This window comes from Bos mutus, chromosome 9 (assembly GCF_027580195.1).
Source record: "Bos mutus isolate GX-2022 chromosome 9, NWIPB_WYAK_1.1, whole genome shotgun sequence".
Classification (NCBI taxonomy): domain Eukaryota; kingdom Metazoa; phylum Chordata; class Mammalia; order Artiodactyla; family Bovidae; genus Bos; species Bos mutus.
The window spans coordinates 101,559,788-101,586,918 of record NC_091625.1 but is presented as its reverse complement, the minus strand read 5'-3'; the positions used below and the strand labels follow the sequence as shown (position 1 = coordinate 101,586,918).

The following is a 27,131-nucleotide window of genomic DNA, read 5'->3' as shown; positions in this document are numbered from 1 at the left end:
TGGTTTCAGATGCATTTTGGTATTTAATATGTTTCAAAGCATCTTTACAAATAATAAATTATAACTGCAATGAGGAGAACCTGTGAATAAAACTGCTTACACGGAACCAGGGTGGTGACCTCAAATACATCAGGGACAACTCCACGAACTGATTCCACAAATCAAAAACCACAAGCACCTCCAGATTTCAATCTTTAAAATAAGCAAAACGAAGGACACACGAGGATTTTAACATAACCTTAATGATCTAGAAGACCTCCCAAATGGAAGGAAATGCAAAGCCGAATCAACCTATCAAGTGTAACTTACAGTGACGGGCTCCAGGCTGCAGATCTTCCGGGCCACAGGCCAGCTCCCTGAGGAACCACCCACCACCGCACCCTCTGACTGCAGACGCCCCTCCTGTTGCCGCCACGCCGGAGCCCCGCAGGCAGCATGCGGAGCCGCGAACTGACAGCTTTACTGACACCTTCGCGATGTGTTTAATACTGGCACTGTACTAGCTCCCTCCTTGTGGTGAATTTGAGCCTAATCAACTTTCATAGAGAAACATGTACCTAAACCAAATTAGGAATATTAAATCTTCCACACATGGGCTCAAATAGGAATTATTGTTGTTTAGTATAATGAAAGGTTAATTTTTAAAAATATCTGTAATCTTTTGAAACACAAGGCACCAACAGGGAGCAGACATTCCAGCAAAGAGTGATTGTCTGGAGGGAAAAAGGAACTGATCAGAGTCCCGTCCTTTGCTGACCAGCGTGCTTGCCTCTCTCGGGCCTATGCGACGTCTTCCAGGTAATCGGCGACGTCACTGAGCTGGGACACGGTCAGGTCCTGCGTCAGGTCGTCCAGCTGGTCGTTCAGAAGAAAGAAGAGAATCAGTGTCAGCAAAAAAACAGTCGTAAATGATTCTTAGCATACTGCTGTAACTTAAAATAGCATCTTACACTCTACAAACTGACTCACAGTGAAAAGTCCTTGTCCTGGTGTGGAAACACATACATTACCACACTAAGATACAAGCCAGTGGGAATCTGCTCTATGACCAGGGAGCACAGCTCAGGCTCCGTGATGACCAACAGGGGTGGGAGCGGGGGGGAGGCGGGAACGAGGGGACATATTTACACCTACAGCTGATTCACAGCAGAAAACAACACTGTAAAGCAATTATCCTCCAAGTATATATATATTTTTAAAGTCCTCTTCCTCACTTTCTTCTTCCTGTTTTGAAATTGGCGACGACAACAGAAGCTGAGCAGCCAGGTGAACTCGACATTAACAAGACGACTGACTGCTAAAATCACCCGTTTGTAGTTCTTTTGGTAACTTTAAAAGCAGTATTTTCAGGACTCGTTAGGATGACATAAGGTGAAACGGTAAGAGAACTTAGTACATGGTATCAGGGACCAGAGAAGGCGCCTCACATACTATCACTCAGCCTTCAGAACAGCCCTGTAAGGGGGCATAACACCATCTCAGGAATGAAGAAACTGAGGGTCACAGGCTAGAGCTTGCGGAAGCAAACACACATCAAAGAACAAGGCGGCGGGCCAGAGTCGTTACACAGTGCAGCCTGGTCGAAGGCCTTTCCCCGTGGTAGTCTGTGACAGCCAGTCCTACCTCACTCTGCAAAGCAAGCTTCACCTCCAGGTGGGAGCCACCCTGACCCGAGAGGCAGCCGCCCTCGGGTTACCGTGGGCATCAGCACCCGACCCTGAGGTGCCACCTGGCATCTCACACCTGGCACACACCTGAGCACTCTGCTCTCTGCTGACAGACAGCTCACGTGTGCATCTCCAAAACTGAGTCCTGACTTCCCCCCGAGTGCCTGTCTGTGCGGTCTCCTCCCCGGCCTGCTCAGGGCGCGCCGACACCTGCAGCCAGTCTCTCCTCCCCCGGCACCCATGGGGCTCCTCTGCGGCCACCTCCTCCCACAGGGGCTTCTCCGACGAGGACCCCTTGCCGACACCGTCCACACCCTGAGGCAGTGGCTCTGACTCCAGTCCTGACCCACTGGAGTGGCCCTACACCCACAGCAATGAAGTCCCAGTAATAACACGCAGGCATTTCACAAGCAAAACGGGCCATAACTGAAAACATTCATGACAGGTGTTGTTCTCAGATCTGGAGCAGGAAACCCCACCATAAACCTTTGCTAATTTTCAACTGCTTTTCTCCCAGCTTCTGAAGCCTCCCAGTGACTCAAGGCAACAGGCACAGACGGCAGGCCCCAGGGAGGAGCGGCCTCATACTTTATCACTGGTGTTGACGTCATCCATTTCCACAGAGAGGTCCTCCTCAATCTCTTCCCCAATACTCAGCTCACTCTTCTCTGAGCGATGGCTGGTACTAATTTCAGGGAAAAATAAAAATAAGAACTCTGATTATAAGCATTTAGAAAGAGTAACTACCATTCTTTCATGTTTCGGGCATCTTAATTCTTTAAATAAAATACAATAAAATATTACATGTCATTCATTTCATACATCCCATCTCACCTGATCCTAAGCTAACTTAGAAGCGGCAGCAGGCACAGTCCAACCCATTTAACAGATGAGAAAACTAAGGCTCACAGTGGCGACTGTGGTCACATGGCATCAAAGAAGAAAACCCAGATTTTTTAAATTTCATTTCTCAAAATACTGTATGTTACAAAGTAAACATGAATCCTAAATTGCAAGAAAAACTATCAATTGCATAAAATCCTCACACTGATTTAAAATTTCTAATCATATCTACAACAAATACTACTTCCCAATTATTAACCAAGTCATAGATTACATTATTTTTACATTTATAAAAAAGTTATTTGAAACAAAATATCAAGACATGTCATCTCAATCAGAAAAACAATTTGAGAGGGCACTTTGTTTACGCCAATTGTAGACAATTCCCACCAGTGAGACGGGAAAAGGGCAGGAGCACCGACAACCGTGCCCACACTGCTCTTGTGGCCCGAGTCACTCTTCAACGCTGGTTCCTCTTCTGATTCTCATTAAGCTCCCTGAACATGATGAAGATGTTCTTATTCTAATGTGACATCAAAAACATGCTTCAAAGTCTAGGGACAGTTCTTGATTAACTCTCTTTAACTCACGTTCAATCAACACAAAAAAGAGAAGACAGACACTAAATAAGCACAAATGTGATTCTGTCATACTGCCCTGTTCGGAGATTGTTGACAATTTATATATTTCTTGTCCAATCATTTTTCTTACCTATTAAAATCATCAACATAGTCATCTTCTTCTCCAGTCCCTGATAAGTTTAAGAAAACATACATATGTATTTATAATAAACACACCTCATAATATCTACAATTAGACATACACGTTTCCTTCAAAAACTACCCCAAGGCAGACAGAGTGAAGAGTGAAAACCCAGCTAACACAGTGGGGACAGCTGGGCTGCACTTGGATTTGGGGAAACTAACCACCCCCTCACTCGCCTCCAGCTTCCACAGCCGATTCCAGGACAAAACAGCCACCACATAACGTGCTGGAGCCGGCCATCAGCTGCTGACCTCCTGGTTCTACGGACACCTGACCCCCAGGCCAAATCTGCCTACAACCTGTTTCATGCAGCCTGTGAGCTGAGAGTGACTTTTACAGTTTTCAGTGACTGTAAAAACACCAACTCTTGACACAGACTACACGTGGCCACAAGGCCTAAAGCGCCACCTCTGTCCCTCTGCGGAGTTTGCCGACCTGTGCTTTAAACGTGCCCAGTGCCCGTCTGGGAACCCGAGCGCCTTTGTCTAATATAAGGAGCTCCGGATAGGCTGACTGGCCCTTCACTGAAGATTTTATTCTAAAAAACAATCACCTGAAAGCAATCAATACTGAAACTGGAAATTTAGTTACCCAATCCAAGTGATCCAATTTTATCGTTGACCAATTTAAGATCTTTTAGAACTGTGTTTCCCCTTTTACCTGTGAACAGGAAAAAATATGCACATTAAATTGTCTGTTAGAATACAACAGTCTCTAAACCATGCCAACTTTTTTTTTCAGGGTCTGTTGACACATGATAACTGAACACTAGTAAATTACGAATTGTGACTATAAATTACGAATAAACTATGAATCACACTGCAGTATTCATTATACAATACAATACGCTTACATCATGTGTCACATGCCCACTTTAACCACACGCTACTATAGCATACAGGCCTTTTGTACCATACTATATTCTTTTTTGGAACTTGGCAATCGAAACCATTTTCACCCAACCATAAGGAGCCCTACTGGGTATGAATTCACAGACCACAACTATTCTCATCAGTTTTATTTTTCTGTTAAACTTCTGCCTTTTGCTTCAATTTAATGGCTATTTTGCTTACTAAGCTCATCTCCTTGCCAGTTTCGTTTTTCAACCCTTGTTCTCAATGCCCTCTCTCAGTCACTACTCCTGAATCAGTATCAAGAGGGGCACGATCATAGCATTCTGGACTCCTTCCCTGAGGGTGACAAGGCCACAGGAAAGGAGAAAAGGAGGGGAACTGGCGTGGCAGTCTGACAGACATGTGGCGAGTTTACTAGATGCTGCGAGAAGCCACAGACCGCCTCCTGTGCGTGCCCTGGGGAATTCATCTACAGTGGAGGGACGTCTCACGAAAGCTCAGCAGCACTCCGTGCGTGCGCGGTCGTGTCTGACTCTGTGCCACCCCATGGACTGTAGCCCGCGAGGCTCCTGAGTCCAGGGGATTCTCCAGGCATGAATGCTGGAGTGGGTTGCCATTTCCTTCTTCAGGGGTTCTTCCTGATCCAGGGATTGAACCTGCATCTGTTACGTCACCTGCACTGGCAAGCACGTTCTTTACCTCTAGCGCCACCTGGGGAGCTTAGGAGCACTACAAGATTGTGCAAAATCCCAGAGCAATTTCCTAATAAAGATCTACTCAGAGGCACATTTATGCTCTAAACACTGGCAGTTAAACCCTGTATCTACTCTGATACAGCACACAAAGCCCATCTGCATGCTTAAGGCTGTGCCTTTAAACCCTGGGTCTACTCTGATACAGCACACAAAGCCCATCTATCTGTACTCCAACTGCACGTTTAAGGCTGTGCCTTTAAATCCTGGGTCTCATCACCATCTGTGTGCAGCAAGGCCACTCCATTTTGAGCTAACAATCCCCATCTTGGCTACATACAAAAACATACAGCTGATCCAGATCTCCAAAGGCAGAGGAGCATTTTAACATTCTTACAATGATTACTATGGTATGTACAGAATCTCTAACACAAACTTTAAAAAATTAATTGTACTTAAATCCTACATAAGTCATTTTAAATGTCCAGCAAAAGAGAGATGGCTTAAAATTATGTCTATTTATTGTATAAGACAGCTAAAAACTCAATTTTCTGAAAGTACTTTCATGGCACAGGAAAAGCAGAATACAAAACAGTATAGAAGATATGACCAGACTCAAATTTTAACAGTAACAAAATATTAACAGAAAATATCACTGAGTAACAAAATTATAGGCTATTCTTATGATTTTACATATATTTTCTGAAAAAATAAACGATCATACACAATTAGAGGAAAAATATCAGCAGCCTGCGAAGTACATGTCTTCAATCAGCAAGTCTAGAACTTTCAGACACTCACCTTCAGACTCTTTCAACGAAGGGGCTCCAGCAAGGGAGCTGAGTCCACTTTTTAGGGGGGGCGCATCAGAGAGCGACGCAAGGCTTCCTGCTTGCTTACTGGGTTCACTTCTCCTGACGGGAAACAAGCACACAGTTAACGCGGTTCTTACACGCTGCCTGTAACGCATAAGCAACTTGAATACATCTCATAGGCAATGCAGGGGCTGGGAACTAAAGAATATACATGTCACAGGTTGAAGCCAAAATCTATACCTGCAAGGCAAAGCAGACTAAGAATCACTGCAAATCATGCAGGACATTATCGCCTATCTCCAGAATTTTCTCCCCCAAACGCACCTGCCCCTCTCACCAGCCTCACCGTCTGTGCTTTCACTTCAGGGGCCCAGAGATGCTGGCAAGAACAGCCCAGGAGCCGACGAGCACAGCACAACACTCTGGACGTGGCCCTGCCCGCCGGGCCACGGACGACCCCGCCGGCTGACCCCTGCTCAGAGCCGGGACCGCCCGCCTCCCGCGGACGTCTGACAACACGCCTGGCCTGCCTGCGTGCACTCTGACCCTGTGCCCTCTCACCCCTCCAGCACTCCAGGAGTCCCGTCCCTCTCTGACCTCGTTTCCAATTTCCCTCTTTAACATTTGGTTCTTCTCAGCAACATACAGGCGTGCTGCTGTCTCCCACCGTGACGCTTCTCACCCTATGTCCCCTCCAGCCGCCACCGTGTGCTCCGCGCCCCCTACAGTCAACTCAGCAGGAAACCAGTTGCCCCCACAGCCCTCCACCCTCAGGCTCTCAAGCCCAGCCTGACCCACCCCGGCCCGGCCACCCTCGAGCAGACTGCCCGGGAGGGTCCCGAGCGGCCTGCAGGCAATGAGCACGGTGTGGCATTCAGCCGCCTGCCCTGGCCTCATCTCCCCGTCCCCCTGGTTCCCCTCCCGCCGCAGCGCCCTTCCTCAGGGGCCCTTCAGCTCCCCCACCGGGCCTTTAGCTCAGAGGGATGAGTCTTTCCTGTCTCCTCCAGCCCAGACCTCTGCCTTCACACCCACGCTCACACCCGAAAACACACTTCTTCGTGTGGGCAACCTTCTTAAATTAGCGGGTGGTAAGTGCGGTCCGGACGGTCCCACGGCCCCATGCAGCCAGCCTTGCTCTCTCCACCCTTCACCTCCGTGACAGCAGTGCCAACCTTCCAGTCCCTCAGCCCAGAATCCCTGGAGGTGCCCTGACACTGCTCTATCTCCCGCACACTTACCAGCAAACCCCTTTGGATGCACATTCAGAACACATCCTTAACCAACTTTCCTCAGCACTTCCACCTGGCTCACCCCACAGCTTCCGTCTGCAGACGCAGCAGCCAGATCCCACCACAGCGCATGTCTGTCCGGTCACTGCTGCTCAGACCCCGGGCTTCCGGGACCCTCACAACGGGGCCAGACCTGGCCGTGTTGCTCCCCCGGCTCAAGTCCACCTCTGACAGGCACCTTGGCCCAGGGCCTCAGGCCCGCCACACCGCGGCCCACGTGGCCTCCTCTCCCCTCCACGAGCCCACCCTGGGGCTGAGGCCTGCTCCGACACCTCAAGGCCCAGCGGCCCTCCACACTCGCACTCCTGCCCTCACGGCTCAGCTCCCTAACGTGGCTGCGCCCTGACACGGTGCCTGATGGGCCCTTGCTGATGCTGCCATCCGAGTGTGAGTTTCCAGAGGCAGAGCCTGCCTGCCTCATCACTGCTGCGCCTGGCACGCGGCCGGCACGCACCACACACCTACCTGCTAAAATCGTTAATGTCCAGGTCTTTCAAAACCTGGACTCTTTAAGCCCTAAGAGGCTTTAAGGACACAAAATCAGATTTATGAATTCAATAATTATAGACCATTGGTGCTCATTTTCTTAAACACAAAATAAAACATGTAGAAACTCCATTTCTAAGCCTCGGGTCTGATAACATAAAAGCACAGGTTACTCACCAACCGTACGCTGCTTCTGGTTTAGGAATGGGGTCATCAAAGAAAGAATCCCCTTCCAGGTCATCTTCTTCTGGACTGGGACCCGCTTTGGCGTTGACATCCAGACTGTTGTTGCTCAACAAGGACCCAATCTTAGTTTCATGGGCCAGTAAGTGAAGACCACTCCTGCTCTTCGGTTCTGACGATGAGATACTGGTGTCGCTGTGACTAGCGTCATTGCTGGCCTTCTAGAAGACAGAGGAAGAGACAAGAGTTCTTGGTGACATGAGAGTTAGTTTCTAACCAACTTCTGAAGGGGAAAATGTCAAACCTGTTTATACCATTCCTCTCCTCCCTCCCTCCGTGGAATATCTTTACCCAGCCCATTCATGGACAAACTCTCCCATTTCCTCCTGCATCATGTATCACTGCTTCACAAATTACCTTAATATGTTTTCAAATGGCAAATGGAGAGCATAATAAAGAGGCAAGGAGGAGCATCATCATCAGTACATCACATAAATGAACCCAGGAGAAACACAGAGAACATGTCAGGAAAATGCACAATTTTCTACTCAGTGCCAAATACCAAGGGCATCAAGACCAAAGTTTTGCAAGTGAAATCATCACTCTTAATTCAGACTTTCAGTGACTCCTAACCCACACCTTCCTTGTACTCCCATGGACGCATGTATTTGTATGTTACTATGTGAAAGTTAAAGCTTTAGTCGCTCAGCCATGTCCGACTCTGCGACTCCATGGACTGCAGCTCACCAGCTCCTGTGTCCGTGGAATTATCCAGGCAGGAATACTGGAGTGGATGGCCATTCCATTCTCCAGGGGATCTTCCCCACTCAGAGATGGAACTCGAGACTCCGCATTGCAGGCAGATTCTTTACCATCTCAGCCACAAGGAGAGTCCCAGATTTCCACAGCCTTAAAGCCACGCACGACTCTGCCAAGCATTCATTCTTACTCTTGTCCTACTGACCTGGTGACGTTAGCACAAAACGTGCTTCTTGTTTTCAGTCAGCCTATCCTTCACAACCAAATTTTATTCTATCCTTGGTCAGACTTCTTTTTGCCTTTAGACATGTCTATGTCGACAACAATAAAATTAATAATGAAACCAAAAAGCCAGGTTAGCAATAAGAAGAGCAGCTATCATTTATGGAAAGCCTTCAAATGTCTCCCATGGTTGCCTGATTTTAATCCTCAAAGTAACTCTATGGTATGCGGACAGGTTCTGTCTTCCCTGCCGACAAGGAAAGGGAGGTGCAGAGGCGTCTCGGTCACTTGCCCAGGCCTCCCGGGGGCTCAGGGGCCTGCTATCAGAGTCTGATTCCAGAGGTTATGCGAAAGGCCTATGCTCTCTGTTCAGCTGAGTCACAGGAAACTGCAGTTCTTATGGGTCAGATCCAGCCCTCCCACTGAAGAGAGCAGCACTGAGTAAGCTCCAGGTGTGTGAGCGGACTGCTCTCCTGAAGCACGAATATGCAACACAGTCTCTGCTCTGTGTGTGCTCAGTTGTGCCCGACACTTTGCAACCCCATGGATCCCATGTAGCCTGCCAGGCTCCTCTGTCCATGGAATTCTCCAGGCAGGAATCTGGAGTGGGCTGCCACTCCCTTCTCCAGGGGATCTTCCTGACCCAGGGATTGAACCCAGGTCTCCTGCATTGCAGGCAGATTCTTTACCATTTGAGCCACCAGGGAAGGCCCCGTACTCTACTACTATGTAGCTTTAAGAAATTTAATGTTTTCAGGCATGAATTCTCTCAAAAACTGAACCAGAGTAGTCTTTTCCAAGTCAAGTTACCACAAGGAGTGAAGAAAAAAAGGGATAGGCGGTTGGGGAAAAGCTGCTGACTACCGAAGCAGGGCAGTGACAGCACGTGTTATAACTGATTGCACGAGACACCAGGACGACTGCACTTTTAACACGGGTGTGGCAGGGGACTGTGCAGTAACATACTCGCTGACATTTTCACACTCGCTAGAAGGCACGGTTAGGCGACAGCAGGTAAGACACACGCTATGCATTCCGTACGTTATTAACGTAGAGAAATAAGTGGTTGTATAAAGAGATGTCTGGAGAGAGAAACACCAAGTTATCTCCCTTTCAGACAACATAGGGTATTTTCAAAGAAGCACACAATTTTTCAAATTTCCTCACAACCTTCTTGAGGTTTTCCTGTTATTATTAGTTACAGAGACACACCAACCACTTACTTATTTCTTAATAAGATTCATGCCCATTATAATTTCTGATTTACAAATGTTTTAAAAGATTTGTATATTTTCAAAGGAATATACATTAGGAAATAAATACCCTGAATTATTCTGCTATTTAAACACATTTATGACTATAGATACTGAGACAGTATCCCCTTCAAAACACCCCTGAGAAAACTCAAAAGGATGCCTGACCTGAAACAGACAAACACAAATGTAAAGCACATTACAAAAAACAATCGTCATTTCAAAGTCTCACATCATCAACATAACTTAAATTCATACAATGAATTATCTGAACTGAGTAACTAATATAGCCATGATTATTTTTGACAGGTTTTAGCAACATTCTTGCTATGAAACAAAAGACTAGTTTTAGGAAGACAACTTTCATGGCATAGCACATTATGATGTTCAACATAATACAAACATACTTTTAAAAACTAAATTATAGTTCTATTTGTCTATGGAGTAAAAATTAAACCTCAAAAACACTGAAACTTCTTTGGAAGTGTTCCCAAAATCAACTTCTAAATCACACAGGAATGTGTCATTACTTTATAACTGGCTCTTTTTTTTTTTTACCAAAAAGACCATTATCTAACTGGGTTACTAATGAATTCATTAAATTTAATTCCACGTATTTTTTACTATTAAACAAAAAAAGAAATCCACATTAACAGGAGAAACATTAATCAAAACATATTGTAGATTAAAACAAAAGTACTGCAAAAGTGTGACCAGAAAAAAAATCCTCTGACAATGGTTTAGAATTCATACCGGACTACCCTAGAGGCCCTGGAGATTATTATGAGTTAAACTGTGTTCCCACACAAGGTTCAGTTCAGTTCAGTTCAGTCACTCAGTCGTGTCCGACTCTTTGCGACCCCATGAATCACAGCATGCCAGGCCTCCCTGTCCATCACCAACTCCCAGAGTCCACTGAAACCGATGTCCATTGAGTCGGTGATGCCATCCAACCATCTCATCCTCTGTCGTCCCCTTCTCCTCCTGCTTTCAATCTTTCCCAGCATCAGGGTCTTTTCCAATGAGTCAGCTTTTCGCATCAGCTGGCCAAAGTATTAGAGCTTCAGCTTCAGCATCAACCATTTCAATGAATATTCAAGACTGATTTCCTTTGCGATGGACTGGTTGGATCTCCTTGCAGTCCAAGGGACTCTCAAGGGTCTTCTCCAACACCACAGTTCAAAAGTATCAATTCTTCTGTGCTCAGCTTTCTTTATAGTCCAACTCTCACATCCATACATGACCACTAGAAAAACCACAGCCTCGACTAGATGGACCTCTGTTGGCAAAGTAATGTCTCTGCTTTTTAATATGCTGTCTAGGTTGGTCATAACTTTCCTTCCAAGGAGTAAGTGTCTTTTAATTTCATGACTGCAGTCACCATCTGCAGTGATTTTGGAGCCCAAAAAAACAGTCAGCCACTGTTTCCCCATCTATTTCCCATGAAGTGATGGGACCAGATGCCATGATCTCAGTTTTCTGAATGCTGAGCTTTAAGCCAACTTTTTCACTCTCCTCTTTCACTTTCATCAAGAGGCTCTTTAGTTCTTCTTCACTTTCTGCCGTAAGGGTGGTGTCATCTGCATATCTGAAGCTATTGATATTTCTCTCAGCAATCTTGATTCCAGCTTGTGCTTCTTCTAGCCCAGCGTTTTTCATGATGTACTCTGCATATAAGTTAAATAAGCAGGGTGATAATATACAGCCTTGACGGACTCCTTTCCCGATTTGAAACCAGTCTGTTGGTCCATGTCCAGTTCTAACTGTTGCTTCCGGACCTGCATATAGGTTTCTCAAGAGGCAGGTCAAGTGGTCTGGTATTCCCATCTTTTTCAGAATTTTCCACAGTGTATTGTGATCCACACAGTCTAAACGCTTTGGCATAGTCAATAAAGCAGAAATAGATGTTTTTCTGGAATTCTTGCTTTTTTGATGATCCAGCGGATGTTGGCAATTTGATCTCTGGTTCCTCTGCTTTTTCTAAAACCACCTTGAATATCTGCAAGTTCACGGTTCACGTATTGCTGAGGCTTGGAGAATTTTGAGCATTACTTTGCTAGCATGTGAGATGAGTGCAATTGTGTGGTAGTTTGAGCATTCTTTGGCATTGCCTTTCTTTGGGATTGGAATGAAAACCGACCTTTTCCAGTCCTGTGGCCACTGCTGAGTTTTCCAAATTTGCTGGCATATTGAGTGCAGCACTTTCACAGCATCATCTTCCAAGATTTGAAATAGCTCAACTGGAATTCCCCAGGGATGGGGGAGCCTGGTGGGCTGCTGTCTATGGGGTCGCACAGTTGGACATGACTGCAGCAGCAGCAGCAACTGGAATTTTATCACCTCCAATTGCTTTGTTCGTAGTGATGCTTCCTAAGGCCCACCTGACTTCACATTCCAGGATGTCTGGTCTAGGTGAGTGATCACACCATCTTGATTATCTGGGTCGTTAAGATCTTTTTTGTACAGTTCTTCTGTATAGTCTTGCCACCTCTTCTAAATATCTTCTGCTTCCGTTAGGTCCATATCATTTCTGTCCTTTATTGAGCCCATCTTTGCATGAAATGTTCCCTTGGTATCTCTAATTTTCTTGAACAGATCTCTAGTCTTTCCCAATCTATTGTCTTCTATTTCTCTGCACTGATTGCTGAGGAAAGCTTTCTTATCTCTCCTTGATATTCTTTGGAACTCTATTCAAATGGGTATATTTTTCCTTTTCTCATTTGCTTTTTGCTTCTCTTCTTTTCACAGCTATTTGTAAGGCCTCCTCAGACAGCCATTTTGCTTTTATGCACTTCTTTTTCTTGGGGATGGTCTTGATCCCTGTCTCCTGTACAATGTCACGAACCTCTGTCCATAGTTCATCACGCACTCTATCAGATCTAGTCCCTTAAATCTATTTCTCACTTCCACTGTATAATCATAAGGGATATGATTTAGGTCATACCTGAATGGTCTAGTGGTTTTCCCCACTTTCTTCAATTTCAGTCTGAATTTGGCAATAAGGAGTTCATGATCTGAGCCACAGTCAGCTTCTGGTCTTGTTTTTGCTGACTATATAGAGCTTCTCCATCTTTGGCTGCAAAGAATATAATCTGATTTTGGTACTGACCATCTGGTGATGTCCACGTGTAGAATCTTCTCTTGTGTTGTGGGAAGAGGGTGTTTGCTATGACCAGTGCATTCTCTTGGCAAAACTCTATTAGCCTTTGCCCTGCTTCATTCTGTACTCCAAGGCCAAATTTGCCTGTTACTCCAGGTGTTTCTTGACTTCCTACTTTTGAATTTAGTCCCCTATAATGAAAAGGACGTCTTTTGGGGGTGTTAGTTCTAGAAGGTCTTGTAGGTCTTCATAGAACTGTTCAACTTCAGCTTCTTTAGCATTACTAGTCGGGGCACAGACTTGGATTACCATGATACTGAATGGTTTGCATTGGAAATGAACAAAGATCATTCTGTCGCTTTTGAGACTGTATCTGAGTACTACATTTTGGACTCTTTTGGTGACTATGATGGCTACTCCACTTCTTCTAAGGGATTCCTGCCCACAGTAGTAGATATAATGGTCATCTGAGTTAAATTCACCCATTCAGTCTGCCGATTCCTAGAATGTCGACGTTCACTCTTGCCATCTCCTGTCTGAGCATTTCTAATTTGCCTTGATTCATGGACCTGACATTCCAGGTTCCTACACAATACTGCTCTTTACAGCATCAGACCTTGCTTCTATCACCAGTCACATCTACAACTGGGTGTTGTTTTTGCTTTGGCTCTATCCCTTCATTCCTTCTGGAGTTATTTTTCCACTGATTCTTCACTGTCCCCCAAAAAGGGACATTGTAAGCCTATTGCACAGGACTCGAGAATGTGCCCTCATTTACAAACAGGGTCACTACAGATGTAACCAGCTATGAGGGGGTCATGGAGGAGGAGGGTAGGCCCCTAACACAATACCCCTGGTGTCCTGATGAGAGAGAACAGGTGAACACAGGGAGACGGCCCATGAACACAACATGCAGGTTAGAGAGCATGCAGGAGGGCCAGGACCCATGAGAAGCTGCCGAGAGGCAGGCAAGGACTCTCCTTCCCACCTCCGAAGGAGCCAATCCTGAGACACCCCTGATCCCAGCCTCCAGCCTCCAGAGCCGGGGACAATGCACGTCCACTGCTCTGAGCTACCATGTCTGGGGGACTTTGTTACAGCAGCCCTGGGAACTAAGAGGTATTTATAATAAACATCTGAAACATAACGAAGTTGTGTCTTGTCTTAACAGAGAGGCCTACTGCCCAGCACCACGCAGTCACTAAGTGCCCTTCGCGAGTGTCAGGACTCACACACTTGAAGGTAAACTACAGCAAAACGGAAAGAAAACTTCAGTGATGATCCATTTTCACTAACACTTACACAGTCAAGACTTTAATCATTTCTACATTAACAGAGAATTAGCACCATAGAGAAGTTTCACAGAGAAATTACTCTTTTCCCAGTAGCTGAAAACTCAATTATTAGACTGTCTTAAATACCTGTCTTAAAAGCTTACTTTTCTACACTAAAGGCTTAATCTGCACTGTTCTTAAGAGAGAAACATAAAAGCCAAAGGAATATCCCAGCTCTGCCAAAGCATTTCAAAGTATCTGTCCAGTTTTAATTCCCCTGTGCCAGGCCTCCGCTCCCCTCCCCACTCCCGTGTCTCCTGCTCCGGCGCCAGCAGGCGGACTCTTCACCACTGAGCCACCTGGGAAGGCACATCAACTTAAGGCTGGGCTTATCCCAGAATTCCGAAAATAAGGAACAAATTAAGAAATGTCATTTATTGAGAACTTGAGGCAAAAAAAAAAAAAAAACTCAACAAAAATTAGTTTTAAAACACCTGAAAACAATTATGAACAGAAAAGATAACCTTCGATCGCCATTTAATGTGATGATTGAAACTGCTTAATGTTGAAAACAAACAAACCATCTAACATCTTACTCAGTTTTTTCATCTGAATGGTAAAAACCTTTGTGGAGCCTACCAAGTCTGTTGTGATTTTTTCTATTTTTTCCAGACAACTAGCACCATGCTTGGTACAACAGAACAGTTTACGATTAAACAGATTATTACAGACACACTGCAAATGTCAGTACACACTGAAAACGTCTGAGTAAAGAAACACCTCCTCATCCAGTATTTTTGCACCTTGCATTCCTCCTCTACTATCCATCCTTCACTGTTTTACAACAATGACAAAACCAGGAATGTAACTTTTATTTCTACTAAATTAGTCCAAAACCTTAGATTTTTCTATGTATATTAACAGGTTTACAACAGTAGTAAGTACAAACTAGTTATCCACATAACTGATTTTTTAAAGTTTATTTCTGATATGAATATAGCTTCTCTGAAAATAGCCAAGTTTCTGAATGAGTAATTAATACTTATGCCTTACCACAGGCAAAGCAAACAGTAAGGCAGGGCAGCTCTTCCTGCTGGGCACCCAGGGCTCGGGCTCTTCACGGCCGGGTGGCACTCCCCGATGAAGGTGCCACCCTCCGGTGTGAAGGGCTGCCCCTGGGGCCCGGCTGTGGGCCACCCCAGACCAGAGGCAGCTCGCTGTTCTGGTTGTTAGGTGTGGAGCGTGTCGGGCTACTTCGTGGTACTGGGCACCTGCTGTGTGCACAGGGCGGAGCAGAAAGCGGGGACGGGAGAGGAACAGGCTCGTCTCTCAGGCTGGAAGCAGGCAACACGGGGACAGCACAGGCTCCTCGTAAAAGCGACTCAGAGATGCGAGCAGGAGGGAGAGGGGAAACTGTTTCCAAGTGACTGAGCCAGTGCTCTGGGCTCAGGAGTACAATCACGAAACAAGAGGGGCGAACTTGCAGCCTGCAACTCCAGCGTCCGGGCGGACAGACTCTCCAGTCATCCCTCAGAGCATGCGAGCCCTGCTTGGAGCAGAGGAAGCGGGACGTCTGGGCCCCAAGGCTGCAACCAGCGCACAAAGTGAAGTGCGTCTCCCGGGGGCTCTGGTTCTACACATCAACTTCTTTCAAATGTTCTAGCGTCTTTAAAACTCATGACAGCATCAAGAGTTTAAAATGCAATACTACAAAATAGACTTTAAAAAAAGGGTGAGAAGTTGATTTAGGACATCTATAACAAAATTCCAATTTATACTTTCAATTATTTTCTTAAGGTCTGTCTCATCTCTGCCATTTGACCGTAAGCTGCTTCAGGGAGGATCTGTGTTAATCTGTCTTGCTCTCAGCACTTAACACTGAAGACTCTCACTATGTAAATATACTCCAATACATTTTAAAACATCTTCTCATGCAGCAGTGCACAAAGAGCAGTGTGAACAAATGTAACAACAGGCACTTACCATGGAAACCACTAGGACTAACGCCAGCTAACACGGCAAACACAATTTTTCAGAACGCTAAAATTTTGGAAGTCTTGAACTCAGTGAAAAAAATCTGTACATAAACTAAGACTCAACAAGGATTAGCGACTCTCACAGAACTAAACATTAAATAACTTGATTTTATTCGAAATAAGTGTAAGAATTACATTGGCAATTGATAATTACTCCTGAGAATTCTAATATTTAAATATTATAAGCAGCATATCTACAAACTTGTTCAAAGTCTGAGACCTTTTGGGGAGGAAAAAAAGCAGCCAAGGCAGTGACACAGCGGGTCCCCGAGTCCACTGTGGGCTGGCGCTTGGAGAGCCAGGGCTTGGAGAAAGGCTAACGGACGCAAAGGGCTGACAGCTGTTCAACACGAGTAGAGTGTCCTGAAGGATACCAGGGATGGCCTTTCGGTTACCAATTGCTGCTGCTGCTAAGTCGCTTCAGTCGTGTCTGACTGTGTGCGACCCCATAGATGGCAGCCCACCAGGCTCCCCCGTCCCTGGGATTCTCCAGGCAAGAACACTGGAGTGGGTTGCCATTTCCTTCTCCAATGCGTGAAAGTGAAAAGTCAAAGTGAAGTTGCTCAGCAGTGTTAGATTCTTCGAGACCCCATGGACTGTAGCCCACCAGGCTCCTCCGTCCATGGGACTTTCCAGGCAAGAGTACTGGAGTGGGGTGCCATTGCCTTCTCCTCGGTTACCAACTAGAGCTTATCCAAAAAGTAGTCTGATGCTCTAATTACCTCAGATAAAAATCAGAAGGTTAAGAAAACACAGGTGACCATCCACTTAAGAGGAAAGTAAAGTAAGAGGAAGGTATTTTCAACTTTTTCTGTTGCCAACAAATTAAGGAATTTTCAAGGCCAAACAGAGCAGAGTTTTAAAATACAATAATATGATTTTCACTGGGTAAAAACTGGAAGTCAAGCTACTTTTTCTTTTATGTCGCCATGACTTTGGCATATTCTGCTTGTAGATAAAGAAAGCGGTATTTCAAAAGAAAACACAGCCCTAGGCCAAGGGGAACTGGGCACCCGGGGAGGCCCGCAGGGGCTGGCGGTGTGCCCGGCCAGCCGCTCTCCTCCCCGCCCTCCCGCGTGTTACCTTGGCACCAGGCTGCTGCCCGCTTGTCTTCTTGTTACCTTGTCCTTTATACCTTGGTATCTGAGCATGAGAATGAAATGACATTTTAACACAAAATAGAAACCTTTAAAAGTAAACTAATTCATACCAAACTAAAAAAGATTCCTATCAGAAAATGTCTTAAAAATGGAAAGTCTAATATATTCTAAACATTTTTTAGCCTTTTCTTGACACTCTTCCTAAACTCACGCTACAGTTCATGTCCAGCAGTCACGGGGTCACACACGGGGCCCACAACCTCACCCCACCCAGCTCCCCGCGTGAGACTCACTCCTTCCCGCTCTGGCCAGAGGCACCCCGAGAAAGCCAGCCTTCCATCCTCGAAGCTTCCTTTAGGAACCGCCTTTCTCGGGGGGGAGCAGAGTGAGCTCGTCTGGGCCAGGCTGGCCCTGGGCTTGGCCACAGCTTCCCAGGACTCCTAGAGCTCTCCAGGCTGATGAGGTGCCCTTCTTAGAGCCCCAGACATTCAGAGACCTCAGAGAGAGAAGGAAGCTGGCCAGAAAGGGGTAGGCAAAGTACTGGGATCCTGAATCAAGACCCTGTAGGACTAGAGAGGAACCGCATTTTAATTGCCAGCAGAATGCCTTGTCTCCAAACAGCCCCACTAGAGATGAGCTACGGTGTCCGAAGTGCCCACTGCCCCCACAGGCCTAGGTGCTGACGGAGAGCCCAGGCAAAGCTGAAGACCGTCAGAGTGGATGGGGACCACCCGAAAACAATCAGGTGTCTCCAGGTTCACCTTAAAACTTACCATCACTTCTCTGTACTTACGGCAACATTTCCTGACTTAAAAGTTAAGAGTCTCATGATCATTCTCATGATCGAGCTTAAAACATTTTTATGTAGAAAGAATAGAAATACGTAACAGACATTAATATTTCATCCTGAAGACATACAATATGTGCAAAGTCCGTATTCCTAAAATGCTTTAAGAAAAAATATCTAAAAAGAGAACTTCCAAATAACTCAGTGCTACAGGCACTACTAAGTATTTAGGAATATGCATTAATTTAAATACCACTAAGGCCAGATATTGTCACAGAAAGCAATGCTTTCTTCTCCTGTGGCTCTCTGTGTGGCACTTCACCTGAAGACAGCATCAGACTGACTCACAACCTCTCTCTCCCTGCACAGAAGTTTCAGCCTGATGAGCATCGTAGGAGAATCCGTCCTAGACCAACACCTGCCCACCTCCCTACCAGGAAAGGCTAACTGGACCTCAGGAAGCAGGACAGCTACCAACAGCATGATGGCCTCATTTCTGGTTGCGAATAATGCACAATATTCCTCTGACTCCCAAATTTAAAAAATAAAAAGGAGCCACAAAATCAAAGAACCAGCAACAAACAACTGGAACCATTCACTGGTGCCTACTCCCAGGCTTCTGGAAAAGAAAGGAACCTAGCAGTGTAACCGCTGCTCTCTAGGCGATCACCTGATTCAGAAAGACACAGCTGGAACCACGAACACCACAGCACCGGAGCCGTTGGGGCGGGGGGACGCACTCCACCAGAGGCGCTCACGCGGCACCAGCAGACCCACGCCCCATGGGCAGCACCCGCGGGCTTGCCTACCGCGCGCAGCGCCACCCGGCGCAGGGGAGGATGCCCTTCCTGACCGTCACCCTTCCATCCACCCCACTAGGATGGGCAGCCCTGATTCTAAATTCCAGCAGCGGTCCCACTCCGTTTCTTCTCCATTATCCAAATCCCTGAAGTCAGAAGGCCTTAACTTGAACTCACACACACACACACACAACTCATACACACGTGCACGCACAGACACACACTTCATACACATGCACCCACACAGATACACAACTCATACATACACGCGTGTGCAGACACATGCACACACGACACACAACTCATACACACGTGCACGTACAGACACACCCCTAATACACACACATGTGCAGAGACACACACGACTCATACACATACGCATGCACACCACACAAAGACAACCAGAGTACATAAACGTTCTTTTAAGCTCTCAAAATAGCTCATCAGTATAAAAAATCATCATAATGCACAATTCCAAATCTGAGCACCTGTCTACAGTATTTAACACAACACTTTTACATTCTGGAACTTAATATTCTGAAATTATAGGAATTTAAAAGTGAAAAATCAGTAAACTTCTTCTGTCAATTGGACAAAATGTTCACAGTATGAAATGAATGCAAATATCCTACAATTCTGTCATTTAACAGCACATTTCTTTCTATGGTACAATACTCAAAACACTATCAACAAAGCAAAAGAATCAAAAAAACTTTTGATTAGAAAAAGTAAATTTAGCATTTTAAAAGTGTATAGTACTAAGACACAAATCTCATGTGGCTCAGCATATAAATCACTGATGAAACAATTTAAGAACATATTTACATGGCATTTCCTACTGACTTGTATAATGGTCCCAAAGGGGCTTATTAAAGTTTCAGAAGAGTCTCATAAATAAAAACTTCAACCAAAGATAAAAAGCACCTTCAACAACAACGACACTCGTACCAAGACTAGAGACGGGAGCCTTGGCCCGCTCACCTTACTGGGAGGAGTGTGTGCGCCTGTTTTTCCTTCTGGTGACTTTGGTGGAGAATGTACGTCAGACAGGTCCAGTGCGCCCTGAAATATTACATGGTTGAAAATTAAGACACGTTTAAGAACAAAGCATGAAATACTAGTCATACCTCAACAGAATTTAAACACTTAAAACCACTACACAATGTTGCCATTTTTATTTCTTCCTATTAATATAAATATCCTTAGATTTTCTCCAAATTTTACCACAAATACACAGACTTAGGATTCTAATTACCTGCTGAGTGTTTCCCTCAAGCACTTGGGACAGGCTCCCCAGGCCACATGTATTAATAAATACACCCCTAGCGTTCTTTCCAAGCGAACCTTCTCGCTTTGCTTTCCCTGCTCTCCACAAAAACACTGTCCTCTGATTCTCAAACATATCTCTTTCTTCCCTCCCTGGACTTCTTTACTTCATTTGGTCTCAAAAAAAACCCTCATAAAAACAAGTAACTATTTCAAAAATGCGGGATGGGGCCCTCAGTTACAGGGGCTGCCAGGAGTGAGAGAGGAAAGAGAGAGAAGGTGCAGGGCAACACTGCAGAGCTGGGTGGGGGAGAGAATCACTTCAGGCGGAAAGAAGAGAAAAAGGACAGGGCAAGGAAGCAAAGGCCACTCTGGGGTGCGCTCTGTCTGAGCTTCCAGATTCAAAACCAGGCATGGGGCTAGAAAGCCAGGTTGGGACCACATCATGCAGGATCTTATAGCTGAGGAAGTGAGAGTTGCTCAGGCATGTCTGACTCTTTGAGACCCCATGGACTCCTCTGTCCAAGGAACTCTCCAGGCAAGAATACTGGAGTGGGTAGCTGTTCCCTTCTCCAGGGGATCTTCCCAACCCAGGGATTGAACCCAGGTCTCCCGCACTGCAGGCAGATTCTTTACCAGCTGAGCCACCAGGGAAGCCCACCGCTGAGGAACCTGGAGATTATTCAGTGTCATTCCATACTTACTGCAATGTTTAAAGAGGGAAGAAATAGACAAAGGGCTAAATTTTAGAATTAATTCAGCAATCATGAACAGAAAAGACTGAAAAGATGTGGATCCAGCAACCTGGTTTTAAGGAAGGTTTAAAACGCACGTTCTGAGGCTTCCCAGGTGGCCTTAGTGGTAAGGAACCTGCCTGCATTTCAGGAGGGATAAGAGGCGTAGGTCCCGTCCCTGGGTTGGGAGGATCCCCTGGAGGAGGGCAGGGCAGCCCACTCCAGTCCTCTTGCTGGAGAACCCCATGGACAGAGGACCCAGCAGTCTACAGTCCACAGGGTCGCAGAGGCGACCGAAGCAACTTCACATGCACACACAGAGAATCACTTTGGGTGAAAGCTTCTCTGAGTTCAGTGGGCTAATCCACAGCTAGTTTTCTTCTCCAGAATCAAAAGTCAAAATGAGGTCAATTAAATCTACAATTTTTTATTTCATTATAAAAATCACAGAATGTTTCCCCTCTAAGTGATAAGGACTAGTAAATGACAAAAGGGCCCACGCAGACACCGTGAGCTCCCTACTTAAAGTATCAATCCACTGCGTGTGTGCGTGCGTGTACATACACGAACTACTAAAATGAGACACCCGGGCATGAAGGGTGGAAAACCAGCACGAAGTAGAGATGACACGTCCAGCCTAACGGGTCTGTATCCTGAGGGAGGAAACGATCACCTTCTGGAGCTACTGAGACCCCAGGCTGGGTCCACGTGACAGACCTCACCTACGAACCAGGCAAACTGAGTGGGAAGCTTTGGACCCATCTGTGAAGAGTCACAGACTGAAAACGCATTTACTGAGTCTCGATTCCAATCAAACCTACCGGACAGGAAAACTACTGTGTCTGTGTTTGAGGCGGACATCCTGCCAAGGAGGGTATAGAGAGCTCCCAGGAAGCAGCCTTTCTTTCAGGAGGTGCTGCCAAACCCCCAGGGCCCAGGAGGGACAGCGACCACTCTCACTGACAAACGGGGCCAGGGCGAGCCGAGCCACAGGGACAGAACCTACGCAAACCGAGACGGGACGTGCAGGAGGGGCCGGGCGGGTGTGGGGTGGGGACCACTTCTGCTCTGGTACAGCTTTCACTGTCAGAAGTAAAGACAACAAAGTCAGTTTTCTTTCACAAAGATTCAAACGTGCCAGTGAGTTAACCAGGTGAAAGGCTGGAAATTCTGGTCTCAAGCCTGTAAAAACAATTGGGCTGGGCTTGGGAATCCTGTGTTCAGTCCTAACAGCAAAGGAAGGAACAGGAACAGTGGTCATGGCCTGCCCAGCATGGCTCCCGGAGCTCCATGACGCGGCAGCCTCTAGTCCTCGATGCGACCACCGATACACCCGAGTCTCTCCATCTCACAGGTGCTGGGCCTGAGACACGTGGAGGGTAGGTGGCCAAAGAGGGTCACACACAGGGTGGAGCAGAGCCTGGGTGTCACCCAAGCAGTCTGGCCACAGAGTCCAGGTTACTACTAGGATGCTAAGGCAGGGAGAGCAAACCAGAGAGACAGAGGGCAGCCACTACTGCACAAGGGGAATCCAAGAGCAGAGAGAAACAAGACACAAGGGGCAAGTGGAGAGACAGCAATCTGGGCCCCAGAAGCCAAAAGACGTGTCACCTCCACCCACAGACTGAGGCCCAGGAGACAGCAGGGACCAAGGCCACCTTTTCATTCACTAGAAGCTGGCACAACGGCCTCATGGAGTAAGTTCACACCAAAAACTGCTCAAATATTACAAATGACTGAGCCCCAATGCATGAGCTGCAGTCAGGGCTCACCACCTTCTCCAATGCCCTTCCCACACTCTCCCCCAGTCTCACACTGAGACGGAGCTCAACAAAATTTCAACCTGAAACAACTACTGCTCTCTAACTAAAAACTACTGCCCCTAAAAAGTGCAGAGCTGACCATGGATGACAGTGCCTGTCCTCCATGACAGCTGTGTGAGAGCTCAGCTACTGCCCCTAAAGAGTGCAGAGCTGACCATGGATGACAGCGCCCGTCCTCCATGACGGCTGTGTGAGCTCGGCTGCTCAGTAGTGTCTCTTTGCAACCCCATGAACTGTAGCCCGCCAGGCTCCTCTGTGCATGAGATTCTCCAGGCAAGAAAACTGGACTGGGTTGCCATTGCCTTCTCCAGGGGATCTTTTCGACCCAGGACTGGAACCCACGTCTCTTCCATGTCCTGCACTGTAGGTGGATTCGAACCACCATGGCAGCCCTAATTGAAATGTCCATTTCCTTATGTGAGCACACCTTGACTAGCTCCCAACTCCTCCAGAACAGATGGCTTGCTTATATTTTATCTTTTAATTAAACCATCTATTTAGTATGCCTTTGATGCTATAGGTACTCAGTCACGCTTTAATGATTTTCAAAGATTCTAATGGGAAACACACAGCCCATAGCCTCCCAGGTTCCTACCTGCCCACCTCTGTTCAACAAGATACCTGAGACAATCACAGTGCTGTCTGTCTGTGAAACAGCATCTTGATGGGATATGATTGTTTGTAAAGGAAACCAGACCATTAATCTCATTAGCATGATTTCTAAAAAGAAAGGCTAAGAATCAGAAATACAATGGCTAATTTAAACTATGAAATTGTTTAGAAACTGCAAAATCAACAGTTCAAAGTTTTAAGCCTCGTTTTAAAAAGACTTTAAGTTCAAAAACTGTTTAACAAGCCTACAGTTCAGCCCGTCTACGTTTAGAAGCAATAATAACAATAACGACCAGCGACCCGTCGGGTGTCCTCAGTCTCCTTCATGCACCGACTCGTGCACGTGAGCCTCCCAGGGCCTGAGTGGAGTCCACCATCCCCGTCCAGAGGAGGAGCCGGGTGGGAGTCGCGTGAACAAGGCCGAACTTGGTTGGTGGGGGAGCCGGCAGGGGCTCCACACACCTGGTCCGAACCCTACGCTTTGAGGGTCCCTCCCCAGAAAAGGCACAGCAGCAGCCTCAGAGCTTCTGCGTCTACAGTTTTCATCAAATTGTGCATTTATACAACCTCTGAGTATGTCTGGTTTGATTTGAAGGAATGGCCTCTTTTTATTTCAAGCTTACTCAACACGTGTCAACTACCCCGCACGGCCGCCCTGGATACGCAATGACTGGAAACAGGAGCAGATAGCAAAGGACAGGACGGTACTCACTTCCCCACTGGTCAGCGCTTTTTCTTTTTGTTGACAGCGTCTGATCACTTCTAATAATAAGGGTCCACCCACAGTACCTTCGGCTTCAATAATTCCTAAATCTCGGGCTAAATTCTCTCGACCTTCAAGACCTTGAAACTGGGAAAGAAATAAGATGTAAGAAAGTAAAACAGAAATGCACAAAAATATAGCAAAACTATTTTCAGAGGTGAAAGAAAACTATTTTCAAACTTAAAGGCATCTCTAAACTCAAAGACACCATTTTTCTAATGAATGAAATCTCCATTTTTTAAGATTACACATCTCCATGTTTCAAGTCCCCCCTAGCAGGCGCAGGCCAACACCAGAACACACTAACTCTGCAAGAACAATTCTGGCAAGTTCTGTGAAGCAGGGACACTGGCGCCAGCTGTCTAACAGCTCAGATGGCTTTTAAGAAACTAAGACATATCAGCTATAAAAACAATCTTTATGCAAGACACTCTACATTGTCAAATTTTGTTAATTTTCAACTTGTAACGAACGCATCTGTGTCAAAGGCAGCTTCAAGGACAGACATTAAAAAGCATCATTCTTACTGTGCTAGTTTCAGGTTGAAAAACTGCCAAGGTAAAGTCAAGATTAAAAAACTGAAGAAATTCGGCAACAAGACTGGCCACCAGCCGGCCTGCAAAGAGCAAAAGAGAAAGTGGGAGAGGATCTTTAGGAACCAAAGCCTCATCACCGACACTGGAAGTAAGATAGCTATAGGGAATAAAGTTTCTCAAGGTTTTAAACTACAATTTCTTCTCTCTGAATAATACAATTAAGGGATAAATGTCTCAGTCTCCCTCATTAGGATTGTCAGTCTGAAACAATAAGACAATATGACGTTCCATAAATGGATTAGACTAATTTGCTTATAACTTTTTGCAGTAAGTCAGCTTTCTGTAATAAAACTGTCTTTTACCAACAATGTTCCATAGCCAAGGATTTTCAATAGCAAACCAACGGTTGTCCAATCATATACAATTTAAAACGAGAACTTCTAATATTTGAAAGTTCAAAAAATAATCTGAAATTCCTGACTTCTCTCAAATGGAGTCAAGATTCGAAAATTCAGAGACAGACAAAATAAACAACAAACATCTTACCGTCCTTTGTATTTAAAAACTTTCTCAGGCTCTCATTGACTAAAGGAGTTTTGTTCTGTTAAAAAAATGAAATATCATTAAACGTTACATGTTCGTCCCCACTACAAAATGTAGACCAAAGTTTAATTTTTTTGCAAGATATTAAGTAAAATACTGTCACACAAAAAATCATGGTTAAACCCATTCTGTAACTACTGATTATTACAGGAATGGTTTTTTTGTTAAGGTGAGGACTGAGACAGGTAAGGGAGCAGTTAGGAGATTGTTCCTGACAGCAGCAAAAGAAATTTTTAGGTGTAATTTAGGTGTAATAGTAATGGATTTTAAATGTTAATGAATTAGAGGATCCCTGGAGCATAAAGGACTATGAAACCATTTATTCAAGTGTTTCCAATTTCCCCTAAGGAAAGGGATCTATGAGATTTAGTACTGACTTCAGAGTTCCTGTGATAACTTTCTTTAGGTTACTCCAAAAGTCTAAAGTATACATGAAAAGAGAACGACCTTGACTCTCCCCTAACAGTAAAGAAGCATAATCTTTAATTCAAAATTATCCCTGGCTATACACTACTATAAACGGCATCTCAAAATGGCTTTTAAGCAATTAAACTTAAACATAAATGAATATGGTCCTTAAAGTTTGTAGATTTCATACCTCTACTTTTTCTTGCTCCTCTAGTGCTAAAAACACAGCTGCTCGGAGTTCAGCCTTTAAAAAGCGGGGTGGAGAGGAGGAAAAGAACAAAAATTATCTCCAGACAATTTTCATGGCAAGAAGCACAAACACCGAAATTTCCAAAGTCAAAACGAAAACCAGCAAGATTACAATGCTTAGGAGGCAGGTGCAGAGAGAGGTCAGAGGGCATCCTGACGCACTCTGAAGAATATGACACAAGCTCTCGAGTCCACTGTTCGTGCCCCTGGCACTGTCTCTCTCAGCACCCATGTCTCTGGTTTCAGCTGGGACCTCCATCCTTAACCATGCCCACCAGTAGTGTGAATGAATGAGAAACACACGCCAAGAAGCAAGCCGTTGGACATCCGCACCCCGCTTGTTACAGAAAGCTGGAGGGGCTGGCCGACCGGCAGCACAGGCCAGAGGCGGGGGACAGCCAACGAGTGGAGAGCAACTCGACCACCGGACTGTGGGCGACTGTACGATCGGAGGCGGGGCGGGGACCGGGGGGAGCAGTGGGCAAATGAGCCCCAAACGTGCAGTGGGGACCAGAGAGGGCTGCGGAGACTGGACCCCGGACGCCGGGGTCGGCCTCCTCCGACTAAAGCCGGCTGGGCCCCTTCGTCCGCTCACTGCCGCACCGCCCGGGGCTCCCCGTGACTGACCCCGGACCCCCGCGCGGGCCGCCCCCGAGGTGGCCGGCGGCTCGGACCCCAGCCCGGGCGGCCCCTCCATCGCGCCCCGCGCCCCTTTGTGACGCCCGCGTCCACACGGGCCCTGCGGCCCGCGAGCGCGGCCCGCCGCCTACCCGCCAGCTCCCAGTCCCCCGCCTCACCTTGATGCGGTTCAGGACCCCGCTGTTCTCCAGCGTCTGCACCAGCAGGTCCCGCAGCTCCGTGTCCTCCTCCGCCACCACCGCGGCCGCCGTCGCCGCCATCTTGCTTCTCCAAGACAACCGCCCAAGCCGCGCCAACGGCCGCGGTCGCCTCAGCCCGCAGGGCGCGCGGCCGAGACCACGCCCCCGGCGTCGGCGCGCAGCCCGCCGTCACGTCGGGGCGGGGCCTCGGGCGGTGCAGGGGAGGCGGGGCCGCGGGCGGTGCGGGGGGGGCGGGGCCGCGGGCGGTGCGGGGGGGCGGGGCCGCGGGCGGTGCGGGGGGCGGGGCCGCGGGCGGCGCAGGGTTGGCGGGGCGTCGCGGTCCGCAGAGGCCAGAGGCTTGGTGGGGCCCGGGTGGAAAGTGGGGTTAGGCCCG

The 27,131-nt window shown here is 46.7% G+C and overlaps 1 protein-coding gene across 3 annotated transcripts; it reads right to left on the bottom strand.

Moving 5' to 3' along the window:
- On the bottom strand, positions 1-26,902 carry CEP43 (centrosomal protein 43). 3 transcript variants are annotated; one of them, XM_070377026.1, is made up of 13 exons: positions 26,717-26,901; positions 25,861-25,914; positions 25,206-25,260; positions 24,651-24,739; positions 24,073-24,210; positions 19,907-19,987; positions 17,322-17,381; positions 7,589-7,815; positions 5,623-5,735; positions 3,867-3,935; positions 3,222-3,261; positions 2,256-2,352; positions 1-855 (listed from the first exon to the last, which is right to left on the bottom strand). In XM_070377026.1, exons 1-13 carry the CDS (start codon positions 26,816-26,818, stop codon positions 781-783), a joined length of 1,200 nt encoding a protein of 399 aa, XP_070233127.1. In that variant the 5' UTR covers positions 26,819-26,901; the 3' UTR covers positions 1-780. The 3 variants fall into 3 exon arrangements, with proteins under 3 accessions (XP_070233127.1, XP_070233129.1, XP_070233128.1); XM_070377028.1 differs by lacking the exon at positions 3,867-3,935 and having other exon boundaries at positions 26,717-26,902; XM_070377027.1 differs by lacking the exon at positions 17,322-17,381 and having other exon boundaries at positions 26,717-26,900.
- Between the last annotated feature and the right edge of the window lie 229 nt (positions 26,903-27,131).

Coding starts and splice junctions, on each gene's coding strand:
- CEP43 (XM_070377026.1), bottom strand. CDS start 26,818: ATGGCGGCGACGGCGGCCGCGGTGGTGGCGGAGGAGGACACGGAGCTG. Junction 25,261..25,860: donor AGGAGCAAGAAAAAGTAGAG/GTATGAAATCTA, acceptor TTTTTTTAACAG/AACAAAACTCCTTTAGTCAA. Junction 24,740..25,205: donor GTTTTTAAATACAAAGGACG/GTAAGATGTTTG, acceptor TGCTCTTTGCAG/GCCGGCTGGTGGCCAGTCTT.